The sequence below is a fragment of the Sebastes umbrosus genome, chromosome 3, assembly GCF_015220745.1.
Source record: "Sebastes umbrosus isolate fSebUmb1 chromosome 3, fSebUmb1.pri, whole genome shotgun sequence".
Lineage (NCBI taxonomy): Eukaryota > Metazoa > Chordata > Actinopteri > Perciformes > Sebastidae > Sebastes > Sebastes umbrosus.
Window position 1 is genome coordinate 13,598,631 of NC_051271.1, and position 23,125 is coordinate 13,621,755.

Here is a 23,125-nt window from a genome sequence, read left to right on the forward strand (position 1 = left end):
ACTGGCTTACAAAATACAGGGTATAGGATGCAGTATTTCTTTAATCTGGAAATTGAATGGAATAAACCCTATTTCAAATCAGTTTTTGAGAAAATGCTCGCCACACGTGCGTACATAAACACTGCAACACCAACAACACAGTGGCACACACACAAAAAAATGCACACAGGAACATTTGCTGAGAGTGTAGCGTTGCTAAATATGCATATCTCTGTGGTACCAGAATTCATGCAGGAACAATGAGCCTGATTCATTATCTGACCCCCAGATGTTCTTTACTGCTTGCTCCTCTCTGTGTGTGTCCGAATGGAAAGAATACTTCTCATACTTTTGGAGACAGAGGGAGAGACAGATAGCAGGACACCCACATCAACTCATCTTAGCTTCCTTGTCTATCTTTCTGTCACACTTTTTCCTCTTTTTCTCACAATGTATTTCCTTCATGCTAATTACTGGCTGGAAATAATGTGAATATGAACATTAGTGTGTGTGTGTGTGTTTGTGCCCCTTCACCTCAGCCCCAGTTGTCGACACACCACCTCTGCATCACTGACGTCCCATTGATCGTCACATATGGAACCCCACTGCCCCGCATGGAAGACCTCCACTGTGCCCTCCGACCCCGATCGACCTCCCACCAGCCGTATAGGGAGCGCCACTACCGCTGAAACCAACACAAGCATAAATACACATATTTTCTCACAGTCTACGTAAAGGAATATACGCAGGCTGACACAAAATGCCGGGACTTTCTTTTTCATTTTAAAGTAGGACTATTCTAAAACTGAGAAAGGGTTGTAGATTTGTTGAAGGTTTGCAGAGTTATCAGATCTCATTATATTCATGCAAACCTCTATCCATCCATCCATCCATCCATCCATCACAGACCCATGAGGAATGCCTACCTGGCTGCTGTGTGCAAGTGATGGCTGCAGCCAGAGAACATTCCCCTCCATTCCAGGTAGTCTTAGGACACTGAAGCAGGTCTGGCTCCTCTCCCTGGCAATGGACCGCCCTCCAATGGAGCTTGGCCATGCTTGGACCAAACAGGGGAACTGCACGTGCACGGCCCGAGATCCTGGAAGGGCATCAATAAGCGAGCAAGTTTTCCAATTTAAAATACTCTTTTTTTTGAACCCACAACTGGCATCAAACACCAAACCCAGTCTCATCTGATAACATTTTTCAAGAGAAATGCAACCTAATTAGAGTCTCTTGGCACTACTTTTTTCATATCATCTGAGGTAAATCCTGCAGCCTGGCTAAAGCGGCCTTTTAAGCTTGGTAGCAGTAACCTTCAGCCATCTGTGTGTTCATCATTATCTGCCATTCCGGGGCCAATGCGGTCAGCAGTTTTACACCCTACAGCTTCAATAACAGACCACGTGAAAGTCATCACCAACGATTCCAGCTGACATATGGCTGACATTTGCCCTCTTTCCTTTCCGCTGTGGACTTTCATTGACTCCTGTGTGAATATTTTATGCACACACAGGCATGTGTTCATGTCAGCATGCGTGCCAGCGCTGGCGTTAGTGTCAACATGTGTAGTAAGCGCACAGAACGTCTCTGTTCTCCGGGGTAATAAGACGCTTTCTCAACCGACTACAACCCAGCTTATGAACACTGTCGATACGTATGATCCGTCGACGGGCTCCCTTGAGACCTGGCAAGTCAGTGGCTCTTCTAGCATGAAAGCATCTCAAAATTCAACACCATAAGACACAGTCGGTCGCACATGTGTATGTGTTTGTGTGTGTGAGAGAGAGGGACAAGAGAGAGCTGGTAACAAGGTAAATAGCTGAGCACTGAAGGTATTTAAATACCTCTTGGGAATGGGGGGGTTGGAATGCAAGGGTCACACAAGAAAAGTACAAAGACTGTGCAGAGAGTGCATGCATGTGTAGGTCTGTAAGTGTTGTGAAATTCTCTCAACGTTCCCACCAAATTTCCATCACACCCAAACCATATGTCAGACCTCTGTAGGCATCACCACATAGTGAATTTAAATGGCAGATGGTGACTGGAGTTGCACCTGTGTCTGAATATAAGAGGCAGAGGCAGACACATAGTGCATGTCTGAGCGCATGTGTGTGCTCTCTCTCACCCCTTGCCCAGCTGTCTGCAAACCACTGCGGCGTCTTCGTCCCCCCAGTCATCGCTGCAGACAGACCCCCACACTCCTCCCAGATAGACTTCCACCCTGCCGTCGAGCTTGGAGCGGCCTCCTTGCAGACGCACAGAGCCTGAGATGGAAAAGAGGGTTGGAGAACATTAGATGTATGTTAATACAGCACATACAAAAAGATGATACAAAACAGATGTGTCACACCGTATCAAAATATATAAGTCAAGAAAAACAGAGAGAGAGAGTAAAGGTAGCAGGATGACAGACAAAAAGTAAAACGGGCAAAGCTGGGAGGTAAAAAAGAGATACAAGTGGAAAGAGAAGCGACAGAAGAGGGCAGGCTGTATTTGATTTTGTAAAGATGACAGGAGAGCACATATACAGGCCCACGACTGTCTTATAAATGATCCAATGAATGTGTTTGCGTGAAAACGGCTGCATGTAGAAGTTCTCGTTGCACTTCAGTTCATGACATCCATTGACTAGGGCGGTCAAAGTTAACGCGATAATAATGCAAATTCGTTTTAACGCCACTAATTTCTTTAAAGCATTAACTCAACTTGTGATTTGTAGGTTGTAGGAGGCTCTGTTTTAAAGCTAGAGTGAAGATACTGGCATTATATGAAACTACAAAACCTAACGAATCCATTGGTACCAACTATGTCATAGCTTGTCACAAAGGAGGTTAAATAACGCTCCAAACTTACGCTACATTTTGGCGAGAAAAAACTGGCATGGCCATTTTCAAAGGGATCCCTTGACCTCTGACCTCAAGATATGTGAATGTAAATGGGTTCTATGGGTACCCACGAGTCTCCCCTTTACAGACATGCCCACTTTATGATAATCACATGCAGTTTGGGGCAAGTCATAGTTAAGTCAGCACACTGACACACTGACAGCTGTTGCTGCCTGTTGGGCTTGAGTTTGCCATGTTATGGTATGTTGTATGCTAAATGCAGTACCTGTGAGGGTTTCTGCACAATATTTGTCATTGTTTTGTGTTGTTGATTAATTTCAAATAATAAATATATACATACATTTGCATAAAGCAGCATATTTGCCCACTCCCATGTTGATAAAAGTATTAAATACTTGACAAATCTCCCTTTAAGGTACATTTAGAACAGATAAAAAATGTGTGATTAATTTACGATTAATCTATCGACAATCATGTGATTAATCAAAATTAAATATTTTAATCGATTGACAACCCTACCATTGACATCATTTTTCATTTGTGTCGTCACATTACAACCAGTTTAGAAAAAGAAAAAAATCAAGAAAGAGATGTTGCTGTTAAAAATAGTACACAAGCCGCTATAAGGCAGTAAAGCCACTGTTTGTTGGACTATGTCCTTCTGGTTGTCTTTTTTATTATCACAGCAAGTGACATATTTATAGCTATCCATACAGCATATTTTTTCTTTACCCTCAAGAATAAAAAGGATGTTCTCCCTGTGTGGCCCCATACCTCACTGCCATATAAATTGATGCTATCACTTTTAGGATTTGGAATTGAGTGTTTCAAGAGGTTTCCACATAAAATCCATAGTTACACTGTGTGTGGGTGCATGTTGTTTATTGCTGGAGTGACCTGATTGCTTTTTGTGTATCTATTTGGCAACAGAGAATGTAAGGGTGCATGCTCACATACACACGCACACATGCACTGTTACTGCCAGCATATCTGAAAACTTATATTAGAGATAACATCCGGTGTGTGTCTATTTTTGTTATAGACACAGAATGAACAGAATTCAGACTTCAAATTTGGCGCCCCTTCCTAAAGGTGGGTAAACGTCTTTAATATCTGGATCAATGTATGTCAATTCCATGTATCAATTACCGGAAAATGATTTACCCATGCTGTGCCGACACACTACAAGACTAAAAATACCACAGGCTGCTTGTCTTGTGCCAGATAGAAATCACACACTCTATTCCTTTCACCACTCTATCTCTCTCTCTCTTACTTCTCTACCTTTCATCAATCCAGAGATGTAGAGGTCATACTTTGCCCTCACTTTTCATTTCAACAACACTTAGTAGTTCAAGCCTGTGTACTTGATATGCATCGATAAGGTGGTGTTCCCCCATGTCAAACTATTTTAATGAGAAGAGAGATTTTATTGAGCCTACTCAATTATTATACTAGTGATCCCTTGGACTGTGTTATTCCTAAACACACCATATAAGCAAATACCTGTGCACTCATTACAGCACTAAATGTGCTTAGACTTGCCATCTGCATGCACTGTATACTCACACCTGGGACACTGAAGGTGTGTCCTGTCTAATTACTTCAGCATGGGTTTCCTGAGTTGAACACAGTTGGAGCTAGAAAAATGTTAAAGGTCCCATATTGTGCTCATTTTCAGGTTCATACTTGTATTTTGTGTTTCTACTAGAACATGTTCAAATGCTGTAATGTAAAAAAAAATATGTATTTCCCTCATACTGTCTTCTTGAATATACCTGTATTTACCCTCTGTCTGAAACGCTCCGTTTTAGTGCATTTCAACGGAATTGTAACAGAATTGCGTTGCCTGGCAACAGTTTGGGTCTATGTTTACTTCCTGTTAGCTGATGTCATTCACATACACTGCAACCAGGAAATAAACTGGGAAACATTTAGAATGTTTACGCTTAAAACCGTGTAATGGTCTAAATATCTTATATTTGTGACATCACAAATGGACAGAAATCCCAACGGCTTGTTTCAAACGCACAATTTCTGAATACGGGCTGTGTGTATTTCTCTGTATATTGAGCGCTTAGATACCTTCACAGTTTTTATAAAGCACTTAAATGGAGTGTTTGTAACTTTATCGAGAAACGTTATCGTCTCCGACCGGGTGCCGGTGTCTTTCTGCGGGCGCAGTCAGGAGACGATAACGTTTCTCTTCCTGCTTCAGCCCCGGCACCGACCCGCGTTTCCCGCTTAAGCCCGCTGAGGCTGAGGCAGGAAAAGCCAACACTAGGATCAGCATTGATTCATGCAGAGACCTCCGTCTGGTCAGCTAACATTACTGCCAAGCAGGTGAAATATAGAGTGATATTGTGGTTTTAGCTGACATGTGTCGCCTCTCTGTTTTGAGCGATGCTCGTTCATGTCTATGTAGAACGAGCAAGCGGGAGCCCGACGCTGACTTTCGTTGACTTAACGGCCACAGGTGTCGCTGTTAACAAGCATTTCTGAATCTTACAAACAGTCCCTTTAAACCTGCTTTAAAATATAAAAGACATGAAAATCTTACTTTTTACAATATGGGACCTTTAATACAGTTGCAGGAAAAAAAACTGCAGTTATCTGCTCTTCATCAGCCCAAATAAAAAAATAATATAGCATGTAATAAGAGTGGCAGTCTGCATTGACTTTTAAATTATCATTCAGTTCATCTTGGAATTTCAGCTCCTATGTGTCTAGTTTTCCACATATTTCTGCAGATTTAAGATGATGAAAATCAACACAATACCATATCTTATTCCTGTGTGTGTGCAGGCCTGTTTGTTTACCTTGTTTACAGTCGCAGTAGCCCCAGTCCACTCTGCCTTTGTGGTTCCTGAAGAAGCACCAGGGTCGGATCCTGCCGTCCGGGTTGCGACACTGGTTGTGCTCTCCTATTCCTTTGCCCGGGTAGCGCTCCCTGAAGCCGGACACGTCGGTCCAGTTCATGCATCGGCTGCCGGACTCGGTGACGTCTATCGCGCCCCGGTAGAAGCCGTCTTTGCCGCCGCGGCTCTTCTGGACGCAGTCGGTGAACGGCAGGATGAATGAAGGGACGCTGCTGGAGGAACACAAGCCGCTCAACGCAGCCAGAAGAGCGGCTGTTAGAGAGAGAGATGACACATTCATGGTTGTAGAGGCAGCTGAAGACAGAAGCTTTCTATCATCAGGAGCGTTTTATCATCATCAGCTGAGGAGGAGACGGTGTGCAGTCAGCCTCATCGCCCTGCTGTGGGACGAGAGAGTGAGAACCGAGACGCGGATCAATGAAACTCCTATTTGCTAAAGGGCTGATGGGCAGGCAGCCCACAACCACAATACAATCACATATTCGGAGTATATGCTATTTATACTTATACAGGTATAAATATATACATATATTGCATAAATAAATGCAATACATTTATATAAGTATATATATATATATATATATATATATATATATATACAAAAAAAATTAAAAAAATAAATAAATGCGAAATAAATAAAAAAAAACAAATTGAAAATGTATGCGAAAATAAATAAATAAATAAAATGCAAAAATAAATAAATAAAATAAAAAATGAATACAAAATAAATACATAAATAAATAAATGCGAAATAAATAAAAAAAATTGAAAATGTATGTGAAAATAAATAAATAAAGAAAATGCAAAAATAAATAAATAAAATAAAAAATGAATAAAAAATAAAAACATTAATAAATAAATGTGAAATAAATAAAAAAATTGAATATGTATGCGAAAATAAATAAATAAATAAAATGCAAAAATTAATTAATAAAAGAAAAATTAAAAGAAAAAAAAATTAACTAACCCCCCCCCCATTTAGCGTTTTTTACACCATTAAGTCTAATTTTATGGGGCAATTTGATATAATTCAATAGGCCTATATTGAATCAAATATGGTATCAAGAGCAAATTTACTGGCATCCAATGTGATAATTTAGCTACTGTAAATAGTAGGCTGTATATAGTCCCTTATAGGTCAGTGGTTTCCAAACTTTTTAACACCAAGGACCCCTAAACTGACAGAAATTAGACCCCCCATTTAATAAGATTTAATCCCAGGGGCCCCCCACCTGATAGGACTTTTGTTTTTTTGCTTGTTTTATTACAGAAAGTGTGAAACCCATGACTTCTTTTGTCAAAGATTACTCAAAAAATTACAACAACATAAGAATAAAAAAAACACAAGAGAGTAATAAATATAGTGTAAACTGGAACCTCCACAAGGACCCCTAGGGGTCCCCGGACCCCACTTTGGAAACAACTTCTTTAGGGCTCCCAAAAATTTGAGAAATGGCCTATTGTTGAGTCAAAATGACCAATGACCATGACCAAAATGCTCATTTGATGAGCCTATAGTCTATTGGGATTACTCTAGATTTGTTAAGGGTTATAGCCTATGCTTTATGACTTCTGATGCTGTCGTCGTTTTAAGCAATGTCCTTCAACAGAACCTACACTATATTCAACCTCTCTTATTATAGGCCTACTATCTACTCACATGGATCCATAATATGCAAGTAAAAAAAAACTGTTTACTATTAGCTCTCATTAAGAAGGAACATCTAAACAGGATCTTGCTTTTGGAGCATCAGTGAAACAACTGAGATGCTGCAGTTTGGCGCAGAACGGTATAGTGGATGGGGAGTGATTTTATGAACACACTCAAATTCAAATTCAAATTCAAATAAGCTTTATTGGCATGAATGTTCAGATTACATTATTGCCAAAGCAAAATTACATAGTAATGAATAATTATATTTCACAAGAAATAATCACAAAATAATCACAATCACAATAAATAATCACAAAATAATCACAATCACAAGAAATATTCACAAAATAATCACAATCACAAGAAATAATAAAAAATAATCACAATCACAAGAAATATTCACAAAATAATCACAATCACAAGAAATATTCACAAAATAAACACAATCACAAGAAATAATCACAAAATAATCACAATCACAAGAAATATTCACAAAATAATCACAATCACAAGAAATATTCACAAAATAAACACAATCACAAGAAATAATCACAAAATAATCACAATCACAAGAAATATTCACAAAATAATCACATTTCACAATAAATAACAAAATAATCACAATCACAAGAAATATTCACAAAATAATCACAATCACAAGAAATATTCATAAAATAAACACAATCACAAGAAATAATCACAAAATAATCACAATCACAAGAAATAATCACAAAATAATCACAATCACAAGAAATAATCACAAAATAATCACAATCACAAGAAATATTCACAAAATAATCACAATCACAAGAAATAATAAAAAATAATCACAATCACAAGAAATATTCACAAAATAATCACAATCACAAGAAATATTCACAAAATAAACACAATCACAAGAAATAATCACAAAATAATCACAATCACAAGAAATATTCACAAAATAATCACAATCACAAGAAATATTCACAAAATAATCACATTTCACAATAAATAACAAAATAATCACAATCACAAGAAATATTCACAAAATAATCACAATCACAAGAAATATTCATAAAATAAACACAATCACAAGAAATAATCACAAAATAATCACAATCACAAGAAATATTCACAAAATAATCACAATCACAAGAAATATTCATAAAATAAACACAATCACAAGAAATATTCATAAAATAAACACAATCACAAGAAATATTCACAAAATAATCACAATCACAAGAAATATTCACAAAATAATCACAATCACAAGAAATATTCATAAAATAAACACAATCACAAGAAATATTCACAAAATAAACACAATCACAAGAAATATTCATAAAATAAACACAATCACAAGAAATATTCATAAAATAAACACAATCACAAGAAATAATCACACAACAATCACAATCACAATATACCAAATACATTTTAAACATAAATTATTTTACTCTATCTCTCTCTCTCTCCATGTCTCTCTCCTATGTGATGACTGTGGTGATGACAGGCAGACTGAACTTGACTCCATAGCGCCTCTGGTGCACAACAAGGTCCCATGCATGGATGTATTAAAAGGTCCCTGGTGTGTACAGTATAGTAGTATCTGATTGGAGGAGGGATCTGGAAACGTCAAACAAAAGCGTCCTCCTACGTGGTGACATCATCACGCCGCGTCATTACAATCACAAAAGTGTCTACTCCTTATCTCAACCGGCGTACGCCGAAACTCGCCCAGGTTGGCGGAGTCAGCACATAAACCGCTCTGTCCTCCGGTTGACCCCCTCCAACCGGGCTGCCAAGACCGGTGCGGATGCAGAAAGCGTCTCAGTATCACATGAATGAGACAACAGCCACTGAGCAGTCGCATCTAACGTTACACCCCGCGGTCCTATGTCAGGGGTCAGCGACCTTTAATATCAAGAGAACCATTTAGGCAAAAAATAAATAAAACAATCTGTCTGGAGCCGCAAAACATGTGATCATTGTGATGAAGAACGCAGTTTATAGTCTAAGTATATAGTATATAAGTCTAATGCAGTGAGGGCCAAAGAGACAATTACTACGAAGTATTAGGGCCACATTGAGGGAAAAAACATCTGAGATCTACAGAATAAAGTCATAAATTTATGAGAAAAAAGGCGTAATATTGCGAGATTAAAGTCATAAGTTTACGATAAATAAAATAAAATAACACGTAAAATTTCTATTTTTATAATATTATGACTTTATTCTCATAATACTACGAATTTATTCTCATAATACTACGACTTTATTCTCATAATACTACGACTTTATTCTCGTAATATTATGACTTTATTCTCATAATACTACGACTTTATTCTCGTAATATTATGACTTTATTCTCGTAATACTACGACTTTATTCTCGTAATACTACGACTTTATTCTCGTAATATTATGACTTTATTCTCATAATATTACGACTTTATTCTCATAATATTACGACTTTATTCTCATAATATTATTCCTATAATATTATGACTTTATTCTCATAATACTACGACTTTAGTCTCATAGTACTACGACTTTATTCTCATAATATTATGACTTTATTCTCATAATACTACAACTTTATTCTCATAGTACTACGACTTTATTCTCATAATATTATGACTTTATTCTCATAATACTACGACTTTATTCTCATAATATTATGACTTTATTCTCATAATACTACAACTTTATTCTCATAGTACTACGACTTTATTCTCATAATATTATGACTTTATTCTCATAATACTACGACTTTATTCTCGTAATATTATGACTTTATTCTCGTAATACTACGACTTTATTCTCGTAATACTACGACTTTATTCTCGTAATACTACGACTTTATTTTCGTAATATTACGACTTTATTCTCATAGTAATACGACTTTATTCTCATAATACTACGACTTTATTTTCGTAATATTACGACTTTATTCTCATAGTAATACGACTTTATTCTCATAGTAATACGACTTTATTCTCATAATACTACGACTTTATTCTAGAAATCTCAGATTTATGTTTTTTCCTCAACGTGACCCTAATACTCCGTCATAACGTCGTACCATAGACCTACATCAATGATGAATAAAAATTAAAATATAAACAAAAAACAGTTAATCATTTATATTTGTATAAATCCACAGGGAGCCACTGGAGAGAGCTAGAGAGCCGCATGTTGCTTAGAGACCGCTGCACTATATCGAACCCCGCGCGCCCCGGTGCTCATAACGAGCGCACCCATTGTGACTCTTTTAAGCGGCTGCTACACATTAGCCGACTGTTAGCTACAGCAGCTCTCTGAACACATCTATATGAAACACTTTGATATCACAGCGGACCAACAGTACCCGGTAGATAATAGTAATAAACATTACAACTGAAGAAATGAACAGTCGACTGCAAGAAATCCGCGAGCGACAAAAACTCAGGCGGCAACTTTTAGCTCAACAGGCAAGTAGAGAACTAGTGTTGTTGATGTTAGCATGGAGCTAACCTAATGCTAACCTCACAGGTAACCCAGGTAACGCCAGCTAACTCCAGCAGCATCTGTTGACCAGATGTGGAGCTGCTAGATCACAACATGTTGGACTGTGTGGTGAACATTGAGTTCTGTCGCTCACATACATCCATGTTTAGTTGACAACATTTACATCTTCTACTCCATGCTCAAATAACTTCTCAAAAATGAATTACATCAACATGTTGAAGCTTTTTTGTTTATTTGTTTTGCACAATTTAATACTATACAACATAACACAAGAAATACATGAATAATATAAAGTGCAGGAAGAGGCCAAAAACCCACTGGGCTTATCTGAAGCCTCCACCTAGACACAAGATTAATATAAAGAGATAATATGACTACATAATAGTGATAATAAACAATTAGGACAAGATTAATATAAAGAAATAATATGACTAAATAATAATGATAACAAATAATTAGGACAAGATTAATATAAAGAAATAATATGACTACATAATAATGATAACAAACAATTAGGACAAGATTAATATAAAGAAATAATATGACGACATAATAATGATAACAAACAATTAGGACAAGATTGATATAAAGAAATAATATGACTAAATAATAATGATAACAAATAATTAGGACAAGATTAATATAAAGAAATAATATGACTACATTATAGTGATAAACAATTAGGACAAGATTGATATAAAGAAATAATATGACTACATAATAGTGATAACAAACAATTAGGACAAGATATATATATATATATATATATATAATAACAATAACAATACAGTAAATATATCAAAAAAGACAAGTGTGTGTGTGTGTGTGTGTGTGTGTGTGTGTGTGTGTGTATGGTTAGTGTTTGTGAGGAGGATATTGATTTAAAGATCTATAAAGACTTCTGGGTAATCGTAACCAAACAACATTGTGAGGGGGAACAAATAAAAAACATAAAAACAGATACATTGACAACATGGAGGAAAAGCAATTACAAGACAGCAATTAAATGGCCTTTAAGCGACTTTTGAAACATTTGACAGATGAACAGTTTATTGATAGATAAACTTCACTGTAACCTGAAATGTAAATGAATTACATCAACATGTTGAAGCTATTTGAGCCTATATAGCTTAACACAAATGACGCCGGTGTTCGTTAGGATAACGTTACATATACAGGGAAAATATACCAAGATTAATTTACAGTGTGTAAAAGATGTAAGCTAAGACCAAACGTTATTTGCAAGGGTTGAAGTTGTAGCAGTTTCACAACAGCTTCTTCCCAACTACAATAAGACTGGTGGCAAAGGACATTAAAGAGGGACCCAAATCCCCCACACCTCACCTCCATACCATTATTGACACGCAGTACACCTGAACTGAATGGACTGAAATGCTGTGCAATATGCTGCCTTCCAATGTGTAATTGTCTGAAATATATTAATTATTTCTTTTTTTAAAAAATATTTTTACGAGAGCTACAAGTTCTTTTAACATGGTCGTGGAGCATATATACTGTATATTTGTATTCTGGGGGTATCGTGCCTATGCAGAGGGTACTTTAGTTTATTTATTGACTACACTGAGGGAGTTTTATATTTTAATAATTTATTTATTTATTGTGTTGAGTTGAATGTGCTACTTATTTTGTACTGTAATAACCTTGTGCCTTTTCTACCTTTTTTCTTTTCTTAAAGCTGAATCGGTGTAAACTGCTCAGAATTCCAATGTACTTAGGTGCAAATGGCAAATACAACTCTTGAATCTCTTGAATCTTGAAATAACAGCAGTACAAAATACTGAGACAGAAAACATTGAGCAGGAGTCAATACCAGAATTTGAAAATATGTGACTTTACAATGACTTTCTCATTTTCGTCTAACCACAGTTGGGAGCTGAAAGCGCAGACAGTATCGGAGCTGTCCTAAACAGTAAAGATGAACTAAAGGAGATAGAGGAGACACGAGAAACATGCAGGTAAGATATGATGTAATACCCCAAAACAGTGAAAAAAGAAAGGAAGGGCCCGGGAGTGGCCATAGAGAGAGACAATATATTATATATTGAGGCCACAATTTACTAATTTGTCAACACAAGATATAATTAGTTCCCTCAATTTAATTAAATTGTTCCCATGTTTGGATTAATTCATGTGCACAAGATAGTAATTTGTGGCCTCAATTCAGTTAAAATGTTTCTACGTTTTGGTTAATTTGTGTGCACGACACAAGTGTATATACAGAGAGCCAGGACAGTGCACCGACTGCAGTCTCTAACTGGAGCGATGTTGCATGCTCTCAAGCCAGATTTACGCACAACCAGCATTAGACTTTTGTAAAATACCCCCCTTGTTTATATGCACATCAGACATGTTGTGATTAATTACTCTACACAGTTTGTTCTGCACATCAACAGGCATGTAGGTGAAAAATTGTGAATCACTTGACAATCACTACACAAATAACTTGCTTGACTTGCGCAAATTAATCAAAAGATGGGAACGATTTAATTTAACTGAGGAAGCGAATTACATCTTGTGTGGACAAATGAGTAAATCGAGGCCTCTGTGTATATATAGTTTTTCTCTTTATGGCTACTCCAGCACTCTGTAATAAGCAGAACAGTTAGAGAATACAAATGCAGGGTCTTAATGGAATGAAGAACACAAAAAGGCAGAGTAACAGAGCTACCAGCTGCCAGTCCAAGCTTTTTTGAGTTCTTTGTGCCATTTAGTCCTTGTGTTTGTGCACATGTGCATATTGAATTATTTTTTTTACATTTACAGCTCCCCTCCTTTTTTCTTTCACATATATTTGTAGACATTTGTCGATCTTGCTTGCTAGTTTTGTCTCGTCATCGTTTGCACTAAAATGTTGATTATGTGCTTTGGTGAGACACAGAATCTGCATAAGTGTTTCGGATGTTTGTGTTTTGCAGGGCTTCATTTGACAGTTCAACCGTACCTTCCAAAAGGAAGGCACAGACGGAGGGAGAGGACACAGAGGAAGATGTGGAAGAACAAAAGGTGAGCATTATGAATCTACATGGAATAAAGAAACCTCAAACCTTCATGTAATGATAATCAACCTGATTAATATAGCATTTCTCTAAACAAATATTGCAGCGAGTTACAGTCTAAAAATATAGTTAGAATGACGATAACATCAAAATGCATGAATAAAACATGAGACCTCAGACACCAAGGGAAAGTCACGATCTTGGTGAACTTACTGCCCGGTGGAAACTGGAAACCTCCCTGGAAATTTTCCTCTATTTGTTATCCCAACTTACTTACTTCTTAGTTTTTATGGGTAGTAACTTCATCATGATTGAGATTTCACTCATGTTTTATAAATTGCTTTATGATCAATATCTTTTCAATCTACCAACAACACATGCCTCACATGCAGATAAAGGTTCTGTTCATTGACAAAAAATATGAACTTCCTTGTGTTTTTGTGTAATAGGATGAGCCGGAGGTGCCGCAGCCGGATGAAAGCAACCCATATGAGGAAGTGTACAAGGACTCAAGTACTTTCCTTAAGGTTGGAAAACTAGCTTTCTCTTTCTTTTGCACACACAATGTCTCTTTTATGTCGTGTCTCACTCAATTATGCCGTTGCAGCCCGTTATGGTATGTCTTTGTTTTTCATTGAGGTAAATAAACGAGTTTCCTGAATGTAGAAAGTAGCTACATTAGAAAATATCAACAAAAACTGATGGTAAAAATCTTGGTCTAGCATTACCAGTATCAACTGCAGCAACTACTTTCGATCAAAAATTCTCGTATTAAATTCCAACTCATCGAATTTCAGATGCGTTGGTAATGCGAATTAGTCTCTAGATTTACCCACGTTTACAAAAAGATTTGGCTGACTTAAAGCTGCAGTGCAAATAATTTGAGCAAATATGATTAAAAAAAAGTTATTTTTATAAAACGGTCACTATATCCTGACAGTAGTACATGAAACAGGTAATCTGAAAAAAATGATGTGCCTCTGTGTCCTCCGGTGCTCCTCATGGCATCTGCAAGATTTCACAGACCATAGGAAAACAACCAGTCAGAGCTGATCTGGAGCCTTGCCGTCTCTGAGCAGCTGTCAATCACTCGCAAACTCGGATCAAACGGTCAAACTAGGCAGCGCTGATAATGAGAACGTTTGTGACCCGGCAGCCACGTTGAGATAAGTTGAGGAAATACCAAGCACCGCCCACCAGCCGGAGCAAACTTTCTCATTTTACAGCTAAACAGTACACTACAAGATGTTTCTGAAAACAGTTGAGGCGAGAAATAAGCATTACAGTAGCCCAATTTTGATTTATATTTGATCATCGCTGCCTAGTTTGACCGTTTGATCGGAGTTCCCGAGTGATTTACAGCTGCCTCAGCTGAAAGAACAGCCAATTGAAACACTCTCTCTGAAATGACCTGTGATTGGCCAAAGTCTCCCGTCATGGGCTAGTTTTTTAAAGTCTGAAATCAGAGCCATGAGGAGGTGCGGAAGTCTAGTTTTCTCTCAAAACACTTGAATTACAATATGCTGAAAGGTTATTATGGATTTCTATCCCAATTATGTCAAAAACATTCTGCCTACTGCAGGTTTAAAAGCATGGAGCATTGAGAGAAACAGTCTTCTTTTAAATTCGTAATCCAAAGTTGAAAGGACAAGTTTTATTTGGCGGGTAGAATCATTGCCTTCTATCTAAGCTTGAGCAAAGTCAATGGAATGTCAGTAATATAGTAATATAGTCACATGATTCACTTGGCATCAACCTGTAATTTCAGACTGTATTGAGTGCCACAGCCTGTAATTACAGGTTAGAACCAGTTAGTAAAAGAATAGACATGAGACAGAGTGTGTGATTTCACTATGTGGAAAGTATTCATACATGACCAGTGGCACTGGTTGACTGACGGCTGCTGTCACAAGGCACACACAAAGATAACCTGTAATTACAATACACGTCATCGGCTTTTGTTGAAGTAAAGAGTGTGTGTACAATGCATTATTATCAGTTAGGGATGTGTACTGTGTGTAGGATGTGTAGGACTGTAAAAACTAAAAATAAGTTCTTGAAAGCCAGCGTGGTGTCATGATTTATTCAAGCAGAAAGATCCCATTGTTGATGTGCTATCTTTATTTTGAACGTTTATTTTCCTTATATGAAAAATAAAAGGTTTAAAAAAGTGTTTTAGATATTGCAAAAATTGTGTTAAAGCTTGCAGTTTCGATTAAGCTTTTCCAATCTCATGCATCAAATGTGTATTAAAATGCTTGAATACACATCCTACTATACGTATGTATGTTGTCTCTGTTTATATAGATATGTTTTTCTTATTACCCTTTCTCCTGCTCATCTTATGTCATTCATTCATTACCTTTCAGGGTACCCAGAGTTTGAACCCTCACAATGACTACTGTCAGCACTTTGTCGACACAGGGCACCGGCCGCAAAACTTCATCAGAGATGTTGGTGAGTGTGTGCTTGTGTGTGTTTGTTTTATGTACATGCACATGCCTGTGTGTGTGGTTCTGACCTTGTTGCCCTCTGTGGTTCAGGCTTGGCTGACCGCTTTGAAGAATACCCTAAGCTTCGGGAGCTGATCAGACTGAAGGACGAACTCATCTCCACCACCAACACCCCTCCCATGTGTGTTAAATGATGAATGTTACAGTAAATATTTACCTGAACGTCAATGTGTTTACATCCAGAGAAAATAACTTGAACCAAGTTCAACTCTCAACTATTTTGATTTAGCTGTTTAAGGTGTGTGTCTTGTGTGTGTTTAGGTACCTCCAGGCTGATCCAGAGCGCTTTGACCTGCAGGATCTGAAGTGCAAGTTTGATGTCATTCTGCTCGAGCCTCCCTTAGAGGAATACTACAGAGAATCAGGCATCAGCCACACTGAACGTTTCTGGACCTGGGATGATGTATGTATGCATGCTAGACTGGTATATATATACTGTATGTAGACATACAAATATTAGGTATGTTTGATATTGATATGGACTTCCCCAACAATTTTAAGAGCTTGGGAGTAGAATTAAAAAAGACTTTGCTGACCCTCTCCCAGTAGGGGGCGCCAGGGATCCAGAATGACCCTACCAATGGGCAAAATCACCTGTCCTGTTCTCTCATGACAGGACTGCCCAAGGGAATGCAAGTGTTGAAGTGATTTGTGAATGGCGTATTAACTTTGTCTACATGGATGATAGTGGTATCGTGCTCCCTCACCCCTCTTTCCCTTCTCTGCTCTCTGCTATTGTAGATCATGAAACTGGAAATTGAGGAGATATCTGCTCCACGTTCCTTTGTCTTTCTGTGGTGTGGATCTGGTGAAGGCCTGGACTTGGGCAGAATGGTAACATGGTCCCTCATTCAGTCAAAAGTACACATTAAATTACAGGCAAACTTACTCTGTTTTCCAATATATATCTCATATTTTTTACTGATTTCACAAGGTTTTGCAACTTAAGCCATGCAAGTTATTTTTAACACTGCATTCTTTGAGTCATTCAGGAACTCACTGGTTCATTGTGTATCTGACAACTGAGTTGGGCAGTTGTTTGTATGATGTTATGACAACAGCTTTGAAAATAGGTAAAATATGTACTATTTCAGGGTTAAGCCCCTAGGCAGACACACCCTGGTTCATTTCCAGCGGGCTGTCAGACAAACATCATTATTCACTTTGTCATATGGTTGTCTGACGTTGGTGTGAGGTAGGTCCTCTTTGAGCTCGTCAATAACGCTGAGTCAGTCTGGCTTTGTGTTAGAAAAGGTTGGAAGCCCTACTGTGCATGCACTGTTAATGTCTTATTAATGCATTAATCAAAAAGAAGATTACGCAAAAAACATTAACCTGTCAAAATGAACAGCCCTAAATTGAGTACCTGTAGTACATAGTCCATCCTAATACTCTTATTATACCCATTTCAGTGTTTGAGGAAGTGGGGTTTTAGGCGGTGTGAGGATATCTGTTGGATCAAGACCAACAAGAATAACCCAGGCAAGACCAAGGCACTGGACCCAAAAGCAGTATTCCAGAGGACCAAGGTACAGCAGAAATGTGAAATATGTGTTGACGTTAATGTAAATCTTACATTGCTAATTCATCGCTAATCGCTTTGGGATATGTTTTCCTTTAAAATCTGTAGATGTAATGTTGTATACACAATTTAAAGTTGACTTTGACTCATCTACACATGATGAATTTAAAGTTTAAATTATCTATAATAATGTGTACAAACATATTCCCCCTCAGGAACACTGCCTAATGGGAATCAAAGGCACAGTGCGTAGGAGTACCGACGGCGACTTCATCCACGCTAACGTCGACATTGACTTGATCATCACTGAGGAGCCTGAGATGGGAAATGTAGAGAAGCCCGTGGAGATCTTCCACATAATTGAGCATTTCTGTTTGGGCCGCAGGAGGTTGCACCTGTTTGGACGAGACTCAACCATCAGACCAGGTGAGACGGACACACTCTTTCCTTGGCAAATTTAGGTGATAACTGCATGTTGTAGGCTTTGTTTGCTTTTAGTTGCTTAGTGCCTTCTCTTATGTTTTCGGGTTGTCAGTCCGTCCGTACGTCCCATTCTCGTGAACGCAATGTCATTTTACTTTTCTTCTCTTTCTAGGCTGGCTGACCGTTGGTCCTACTTTGACAAACAGTAACTTTAACAACGAGGCCTACAACTCGCATTTTATCAACACCCCCCTATCAGGCTGCACCGAGGACATAGAGAGGCTGCGGCCGAAATCTCCCCCTGCTAAGCTGAAGTCGGAGCGTGGTGGCGGAGCACCCAGGGGGGGGCGTGGTGGACCAAATTCAGGAAGAGGCGGAGACAGAGGCCGTGATAGAAACCGTCCATTCCGTGGGGACAGGGGAGGGTTCAGGGGCCGAGGAGGACCACATAGGGGCTTTCCACCTCGCTAGAGCAACAAGCTGATGCCAACCACACTGATGCTAGGAATCCCCATCTGCATTATCTGCAAACACAATCTGATTTGTATTGCAGTCGGGGTATGGTATGGGTAGTATGTGACAGCCGAGAAGTTGGCGAATGTGATCTTATCTTTTTTTTAATCGTTTCGTTTATATTTTTTCATGGATGTACTGTAGATTGAAAGGGTGTCTGAATAAACATTCTTCTCACTTTTTATGTCCATGTGTTGATTTTTGTGTTAGGTCCTTATCTTGTCCATGAATATCTAAACAGTTGTGGTAGTAATGACAATATAACAGTTCGCTGATGTGAAGAGAGTGTGATTGTAAGTCCTGATGAGCAAATGGAATGTAAAACAAACTATTTTATAGATACAAGACCAGCAAGTTTCTTCCTTAATATTGTTCTAATTTTCAAACAGACCAAATATGTAATTTCAGGGTGCTTTTACACTGTCGCTGTAACAATACACACTTTGTATTGTCATTTTATATAATGGTTGACTTTAATTGCTTGTCATAAACTGTAAATAGACGACTAATCAGACACTGATTATCAGGGTTCTCTTATACAACTGCTATTGTGGCCAAAGTATTTGACACTTGTGTACTTTGCACTGCATGAGCATCAGCTCTACGAAAGCTGATTGGCTGTTGTGTTCATGCTCTTTGTGCATGCTGTAAGCATGTATGGAGAATGTTGGTCAGGCAGAATTAAGGAGCGGTACCATTTGAAGAATGACATACATCTTCCCTAAATGCTTCTTCATACGTACACATTCCTTTTGAAGTATTGAAGTACAGGCATTGTTGCTTAACAGTTATCGCTGCAAAAGGTAAAATTGCCTCCTGAAGCAACATGCGGTCGACATAGAAGTGATCTGTGCATACCTCTCAAAAATACATCTTGTACAGAAGTCACTTGACTTTGGTATCGCCTCCGGAACCAGTGAGAGGTTGACTTATTTTTGTTTTTTTGTAAAATGTCTCAACAACTGTTTTTGATTGATTGCCATGAAATTCAACATGTTGAAATTGTCAATATGAGCATGTTAGCATACTGTAGTTTTCTTGGGTCCTTGAGTTTTAAAAAGATACACAGGTGGTATTTTATGTCTTATTTTGAGTAATTCTCAAGACAGGGTTCAACGTTAATGTTTTTGTTTTTTTTCACTTACAAGTCCGTCAGAAATCTACTTGCCCAAAGTACATTTTTACTTGCCCCTATAAAAATAGTTTTATTTATTAGTGGTTATCAAATAACAACAAAGACCAAAGTTAATTGTCATGCTTAATCTTTATTTAAGTAAATTAATGTGGAGTTTTGCCCACATCCTCTAATGTCACCCAACTAAACTTCTGTTTCCAGGATAATTGAAATGCTTGCTTGCGCTTCAGCTCATAAACTTTGTTTGTACCTGCTGCCATATTCTTGCGAGTGCCCGATCTTTATTGCGCATCAAGAGCCCTCTCTGTAACACTTTATGATAACCATCATTTATGAATGGTAAATTGATAGTTAATTAAATGTTGTAATTTTACTGTTAATAAACAATGAAATGCTAATTAATAGTTATGCTATAATTTATGTTATTTTATCAGTAGTTTGTGTAATATGAAATAATTAGCTTATAAACTATATATTGTATCATAGCTGATAAGAGATAACAATTACATTCTGATTACATTGGTAAAGTATTTATTATCAGTTTAATGATGCACACATAACATTTTATATTGTATATTAAATATTTGTTAATAATAAAATGATGATTTGTAAATGTTTAAGAAATCATTTGTAAAACATTACATCGATTAGATGGACCAGAAGCCAATTATTAACCTTTGACATAGTATCTAAATACTGTTTATACATGTTTTACAAATTATTTATTAACCATTTAACAAGCTATTATGATCATCACTTGCAACTTTATAATAGCCATCCAAATAATGTTTATGGATAATTAGGCAATTATTAACCATTAATGAAGTGTTAGAAATATCTGGACCAACAAACAGGTTTACAAATCCTTTCATAATCATTAAATATGTGTTACATGCAAAATGTTATAATGTTTGTCAACTTTTAACATCTACTGAATAACTGACAATTGATTATTTCGGTATTGCTGGAGAGTTGGATTTGTACTCCACTAAGGTAAGAAAATGTGAATATTCAGCACACAGTGGCAACGGAATCTTCAAATATGCTTTTTGCCGAGCTTCTTCACATTCTGTGGGTTTGTAGGGTGAATATTTAGTACATGTTTAACAAGTTATTATCTGGTATATATTGTGATGTTCACAACTTCCCGGGGGGGGGCTCAGTAAGTCACTTATCTACACAAAGACAATGACATAAGTCAACCCAGCAGTAACAGCAGACACCTGAAAGGAGTGTAAACTCAGCCACAAGGCGAAGTAAAGGAACAGAAGACAGAGACCCAGGGCTAGCAACTCAAACAATACACAACCTAGTATATAGATATGTTTGAGTTTTGGCACCAGACTGATACAAAATAGAGTGATACTACATTATTTTAATCTCTTAACTTGATATGAACCCGTTTTGTACACAATGATTTAGGGACTGACTGGCTGCATCTGGGTTTGTGAGTCCTGGTTAGACCTTTAGACATGCAAATGTATGTATATCAAAAGAGCAAGTCCTGCAAGTTGTATATACCGGAGGTTTAAAGTGCTGTTACAATATTGCTGCAAAGTTTTCCTTTAGCAATTTGAACATATCAGCAAATATTAGCACTGCTGTATGCTACAGTGATTTTAAAACTGATTTTTGAAATGCCTACCAGGCATTACTAGTTAATGAAATCTAACAATCTAACAATTTCTACAATACAGGTTTTTTTTCACATGCTCTAGTATACTACTTTGTGACTGTTTGTTTGTAATTGCTCAGAATCGCCTTTGATTTCCACCAATGGCGATGCTGACTTCCGGGTTGTCCTACAAAAATACGTCATCTCTGCAGTACTCTATTACAAAACAGCTTCTAAATGACAAAATGTCCAATTTGAGGAATTAGTAGTAGCACAACAGTGTAAACACATATTGCTCTTTGATACAAAAAACAAAAATGGCCTCTGATTGGAAACTATGCCGTATAAAAAAAAGCACAGTATAGCTGTTTTATTAAACTTTAAATTATTCAAAAGTTGAGTTGCTTATATTCTACATAGATTAAGTAAGGGATAATGTACAGCGAGCCGGTCATTGTTGTGAAATATACCCAGACGGGGGATGCCGCATCGCCCTCAAGGGGTTTATTTCCCGCTAGCTGTACATTATCCCGCTTATTTCACAGCTATTTACTTAAGAAATTAATAATTTGACACCAAAACGGTCCGCCAGAGTCCGACATCAGAACTGCGCCCATATAGCAACGGTCTGTTAAACATAGCAGCGGTCTGCTTTAAAGAAATAACAGACCGTAGAACGCTGTGATTGACCAATCAGAATGGAGTATCCAACAAAGTTGTGTAATGAATACTTCTATCAGTATTTTTTGGAGTATACAGATGCTTGTAATATCTATGTGTGACATGAATGCACATAAAACCTTGCTCATACAGTAAGCTCAGAGAAAAATACTTTTTTTTTGTCTAGTCACCCAAAAGAATCATTATCAGAATAGCTCAGTCAAAGTCTAATTTGACCAGTTCCTCATATTCTGAGTTTACATGAGGAAAGACAGAGAAATGCTTGACTTCTCCTGTAGGTGAATCACATACCTGGAATGTTGGAAAGCCCCAGAAGCCGTGAAACTGTTCTATTAACCCAAACTTGTCTTTCCAGAATGATGGTAAACCTGTTTTAGTGTCGTGAAGACCATGAGCACAAGTCTGTGTGCTGTGTCATACAGCCATAAAAAAAGAGGATGGTCTTCCAATACATTCTTGCATTCTTACTGCCCAGGATTTACAAGACACCATTATTTAGAAAATAATGAAGAGACAAAGGCAGAAATCAGAGTAGCAATATAAATTACAAATAATACTAAACAAATAAACCATCCTGACATTTTTTCCAAGCTTGAGAAACAAAAGTAGCCAAATTAGTATATATATACAAAACATTTCTGGATTTTGAACAGACATTTCATTTAAAATAGAAGTTTGGAACTAGTAACCTATAGTCTTAACCTATTTTATAGGAACGAAATAACAATAATACACTTCATAGGCTAATGGCCTACTTGTTTAGTTTGTATATTACTTTTAAGCATTATGTTGGGGTTACTATTAGTAATATATTGACTATATCAATATTGAATATTTTTATTCCAGAGCAA

The 23,125-nt window shown here is 37.3% G+C and overlaps 2 protein-coding genes across 2 annotated transcripts in view; one reads left to right on the top strand and one right to left on the bottom strand.

Moving 5' to 3' along the window:
* The window catches only part of prss12 (serine protease 12), a 28,014-nt gene extending 21,843 nt beyond the window's left edge, over positions 1-6,171 (bottom strand). Inside the window, exons 1-4 of the mRNA XM_037765722.1 lie at positions 5,648-6,171; positions 2,108-2,246; positions 906-1,078; positions 514-664 (exon numbers count right to left, since the gene is read on the bottom strand). Of these exons, the coding sequence (XP_037621650.1) occupies positions 514-664; positions 906-1,078; positions 2,108-2,246; positions 5,648-5,987 (803 nt within the window). The 5' untranslated portion in view covers positions 5,988-6,171. The remainder of the gene's footprint in view (positions 1-513; positions 665-905; positions 1,079-2,107; positions 2,247-5,647) is intronic.
* A 4,440-nt stretch (positions 6,172-10,611) lies between these two features.
* On the top strand, positions 10,612-19,027 carry mettl14 (methyltransferase like 14). Its single transcript, XM_037765559.1, has 11 exons — positions 10,612-10,818; positions 12,743-12,831; positions 13,792-13,879; positions 14,322-14,399; positions 16,242-16,329; positions 16,416-16,506; positions 16,647-16,788; positions 17,127-17,219; positions 17,798-17,914; positions 18,123-18,333; positions 18,503-19,027. Exons 1-11 carry the CDS (start codon positions 10,753-10,755, stop codon positions 18,799-18,801), a joined length of 1,362 nt encoding a protein of 453 aa, XP_037621487.1. The 5' UTR covers positions 10,612-10,752; the 3' UTR covers positions 18,802-19,027.
* The last annotated feature ends 4,098 nt before the right edge of the window (positions 19,028-23,125 follow it).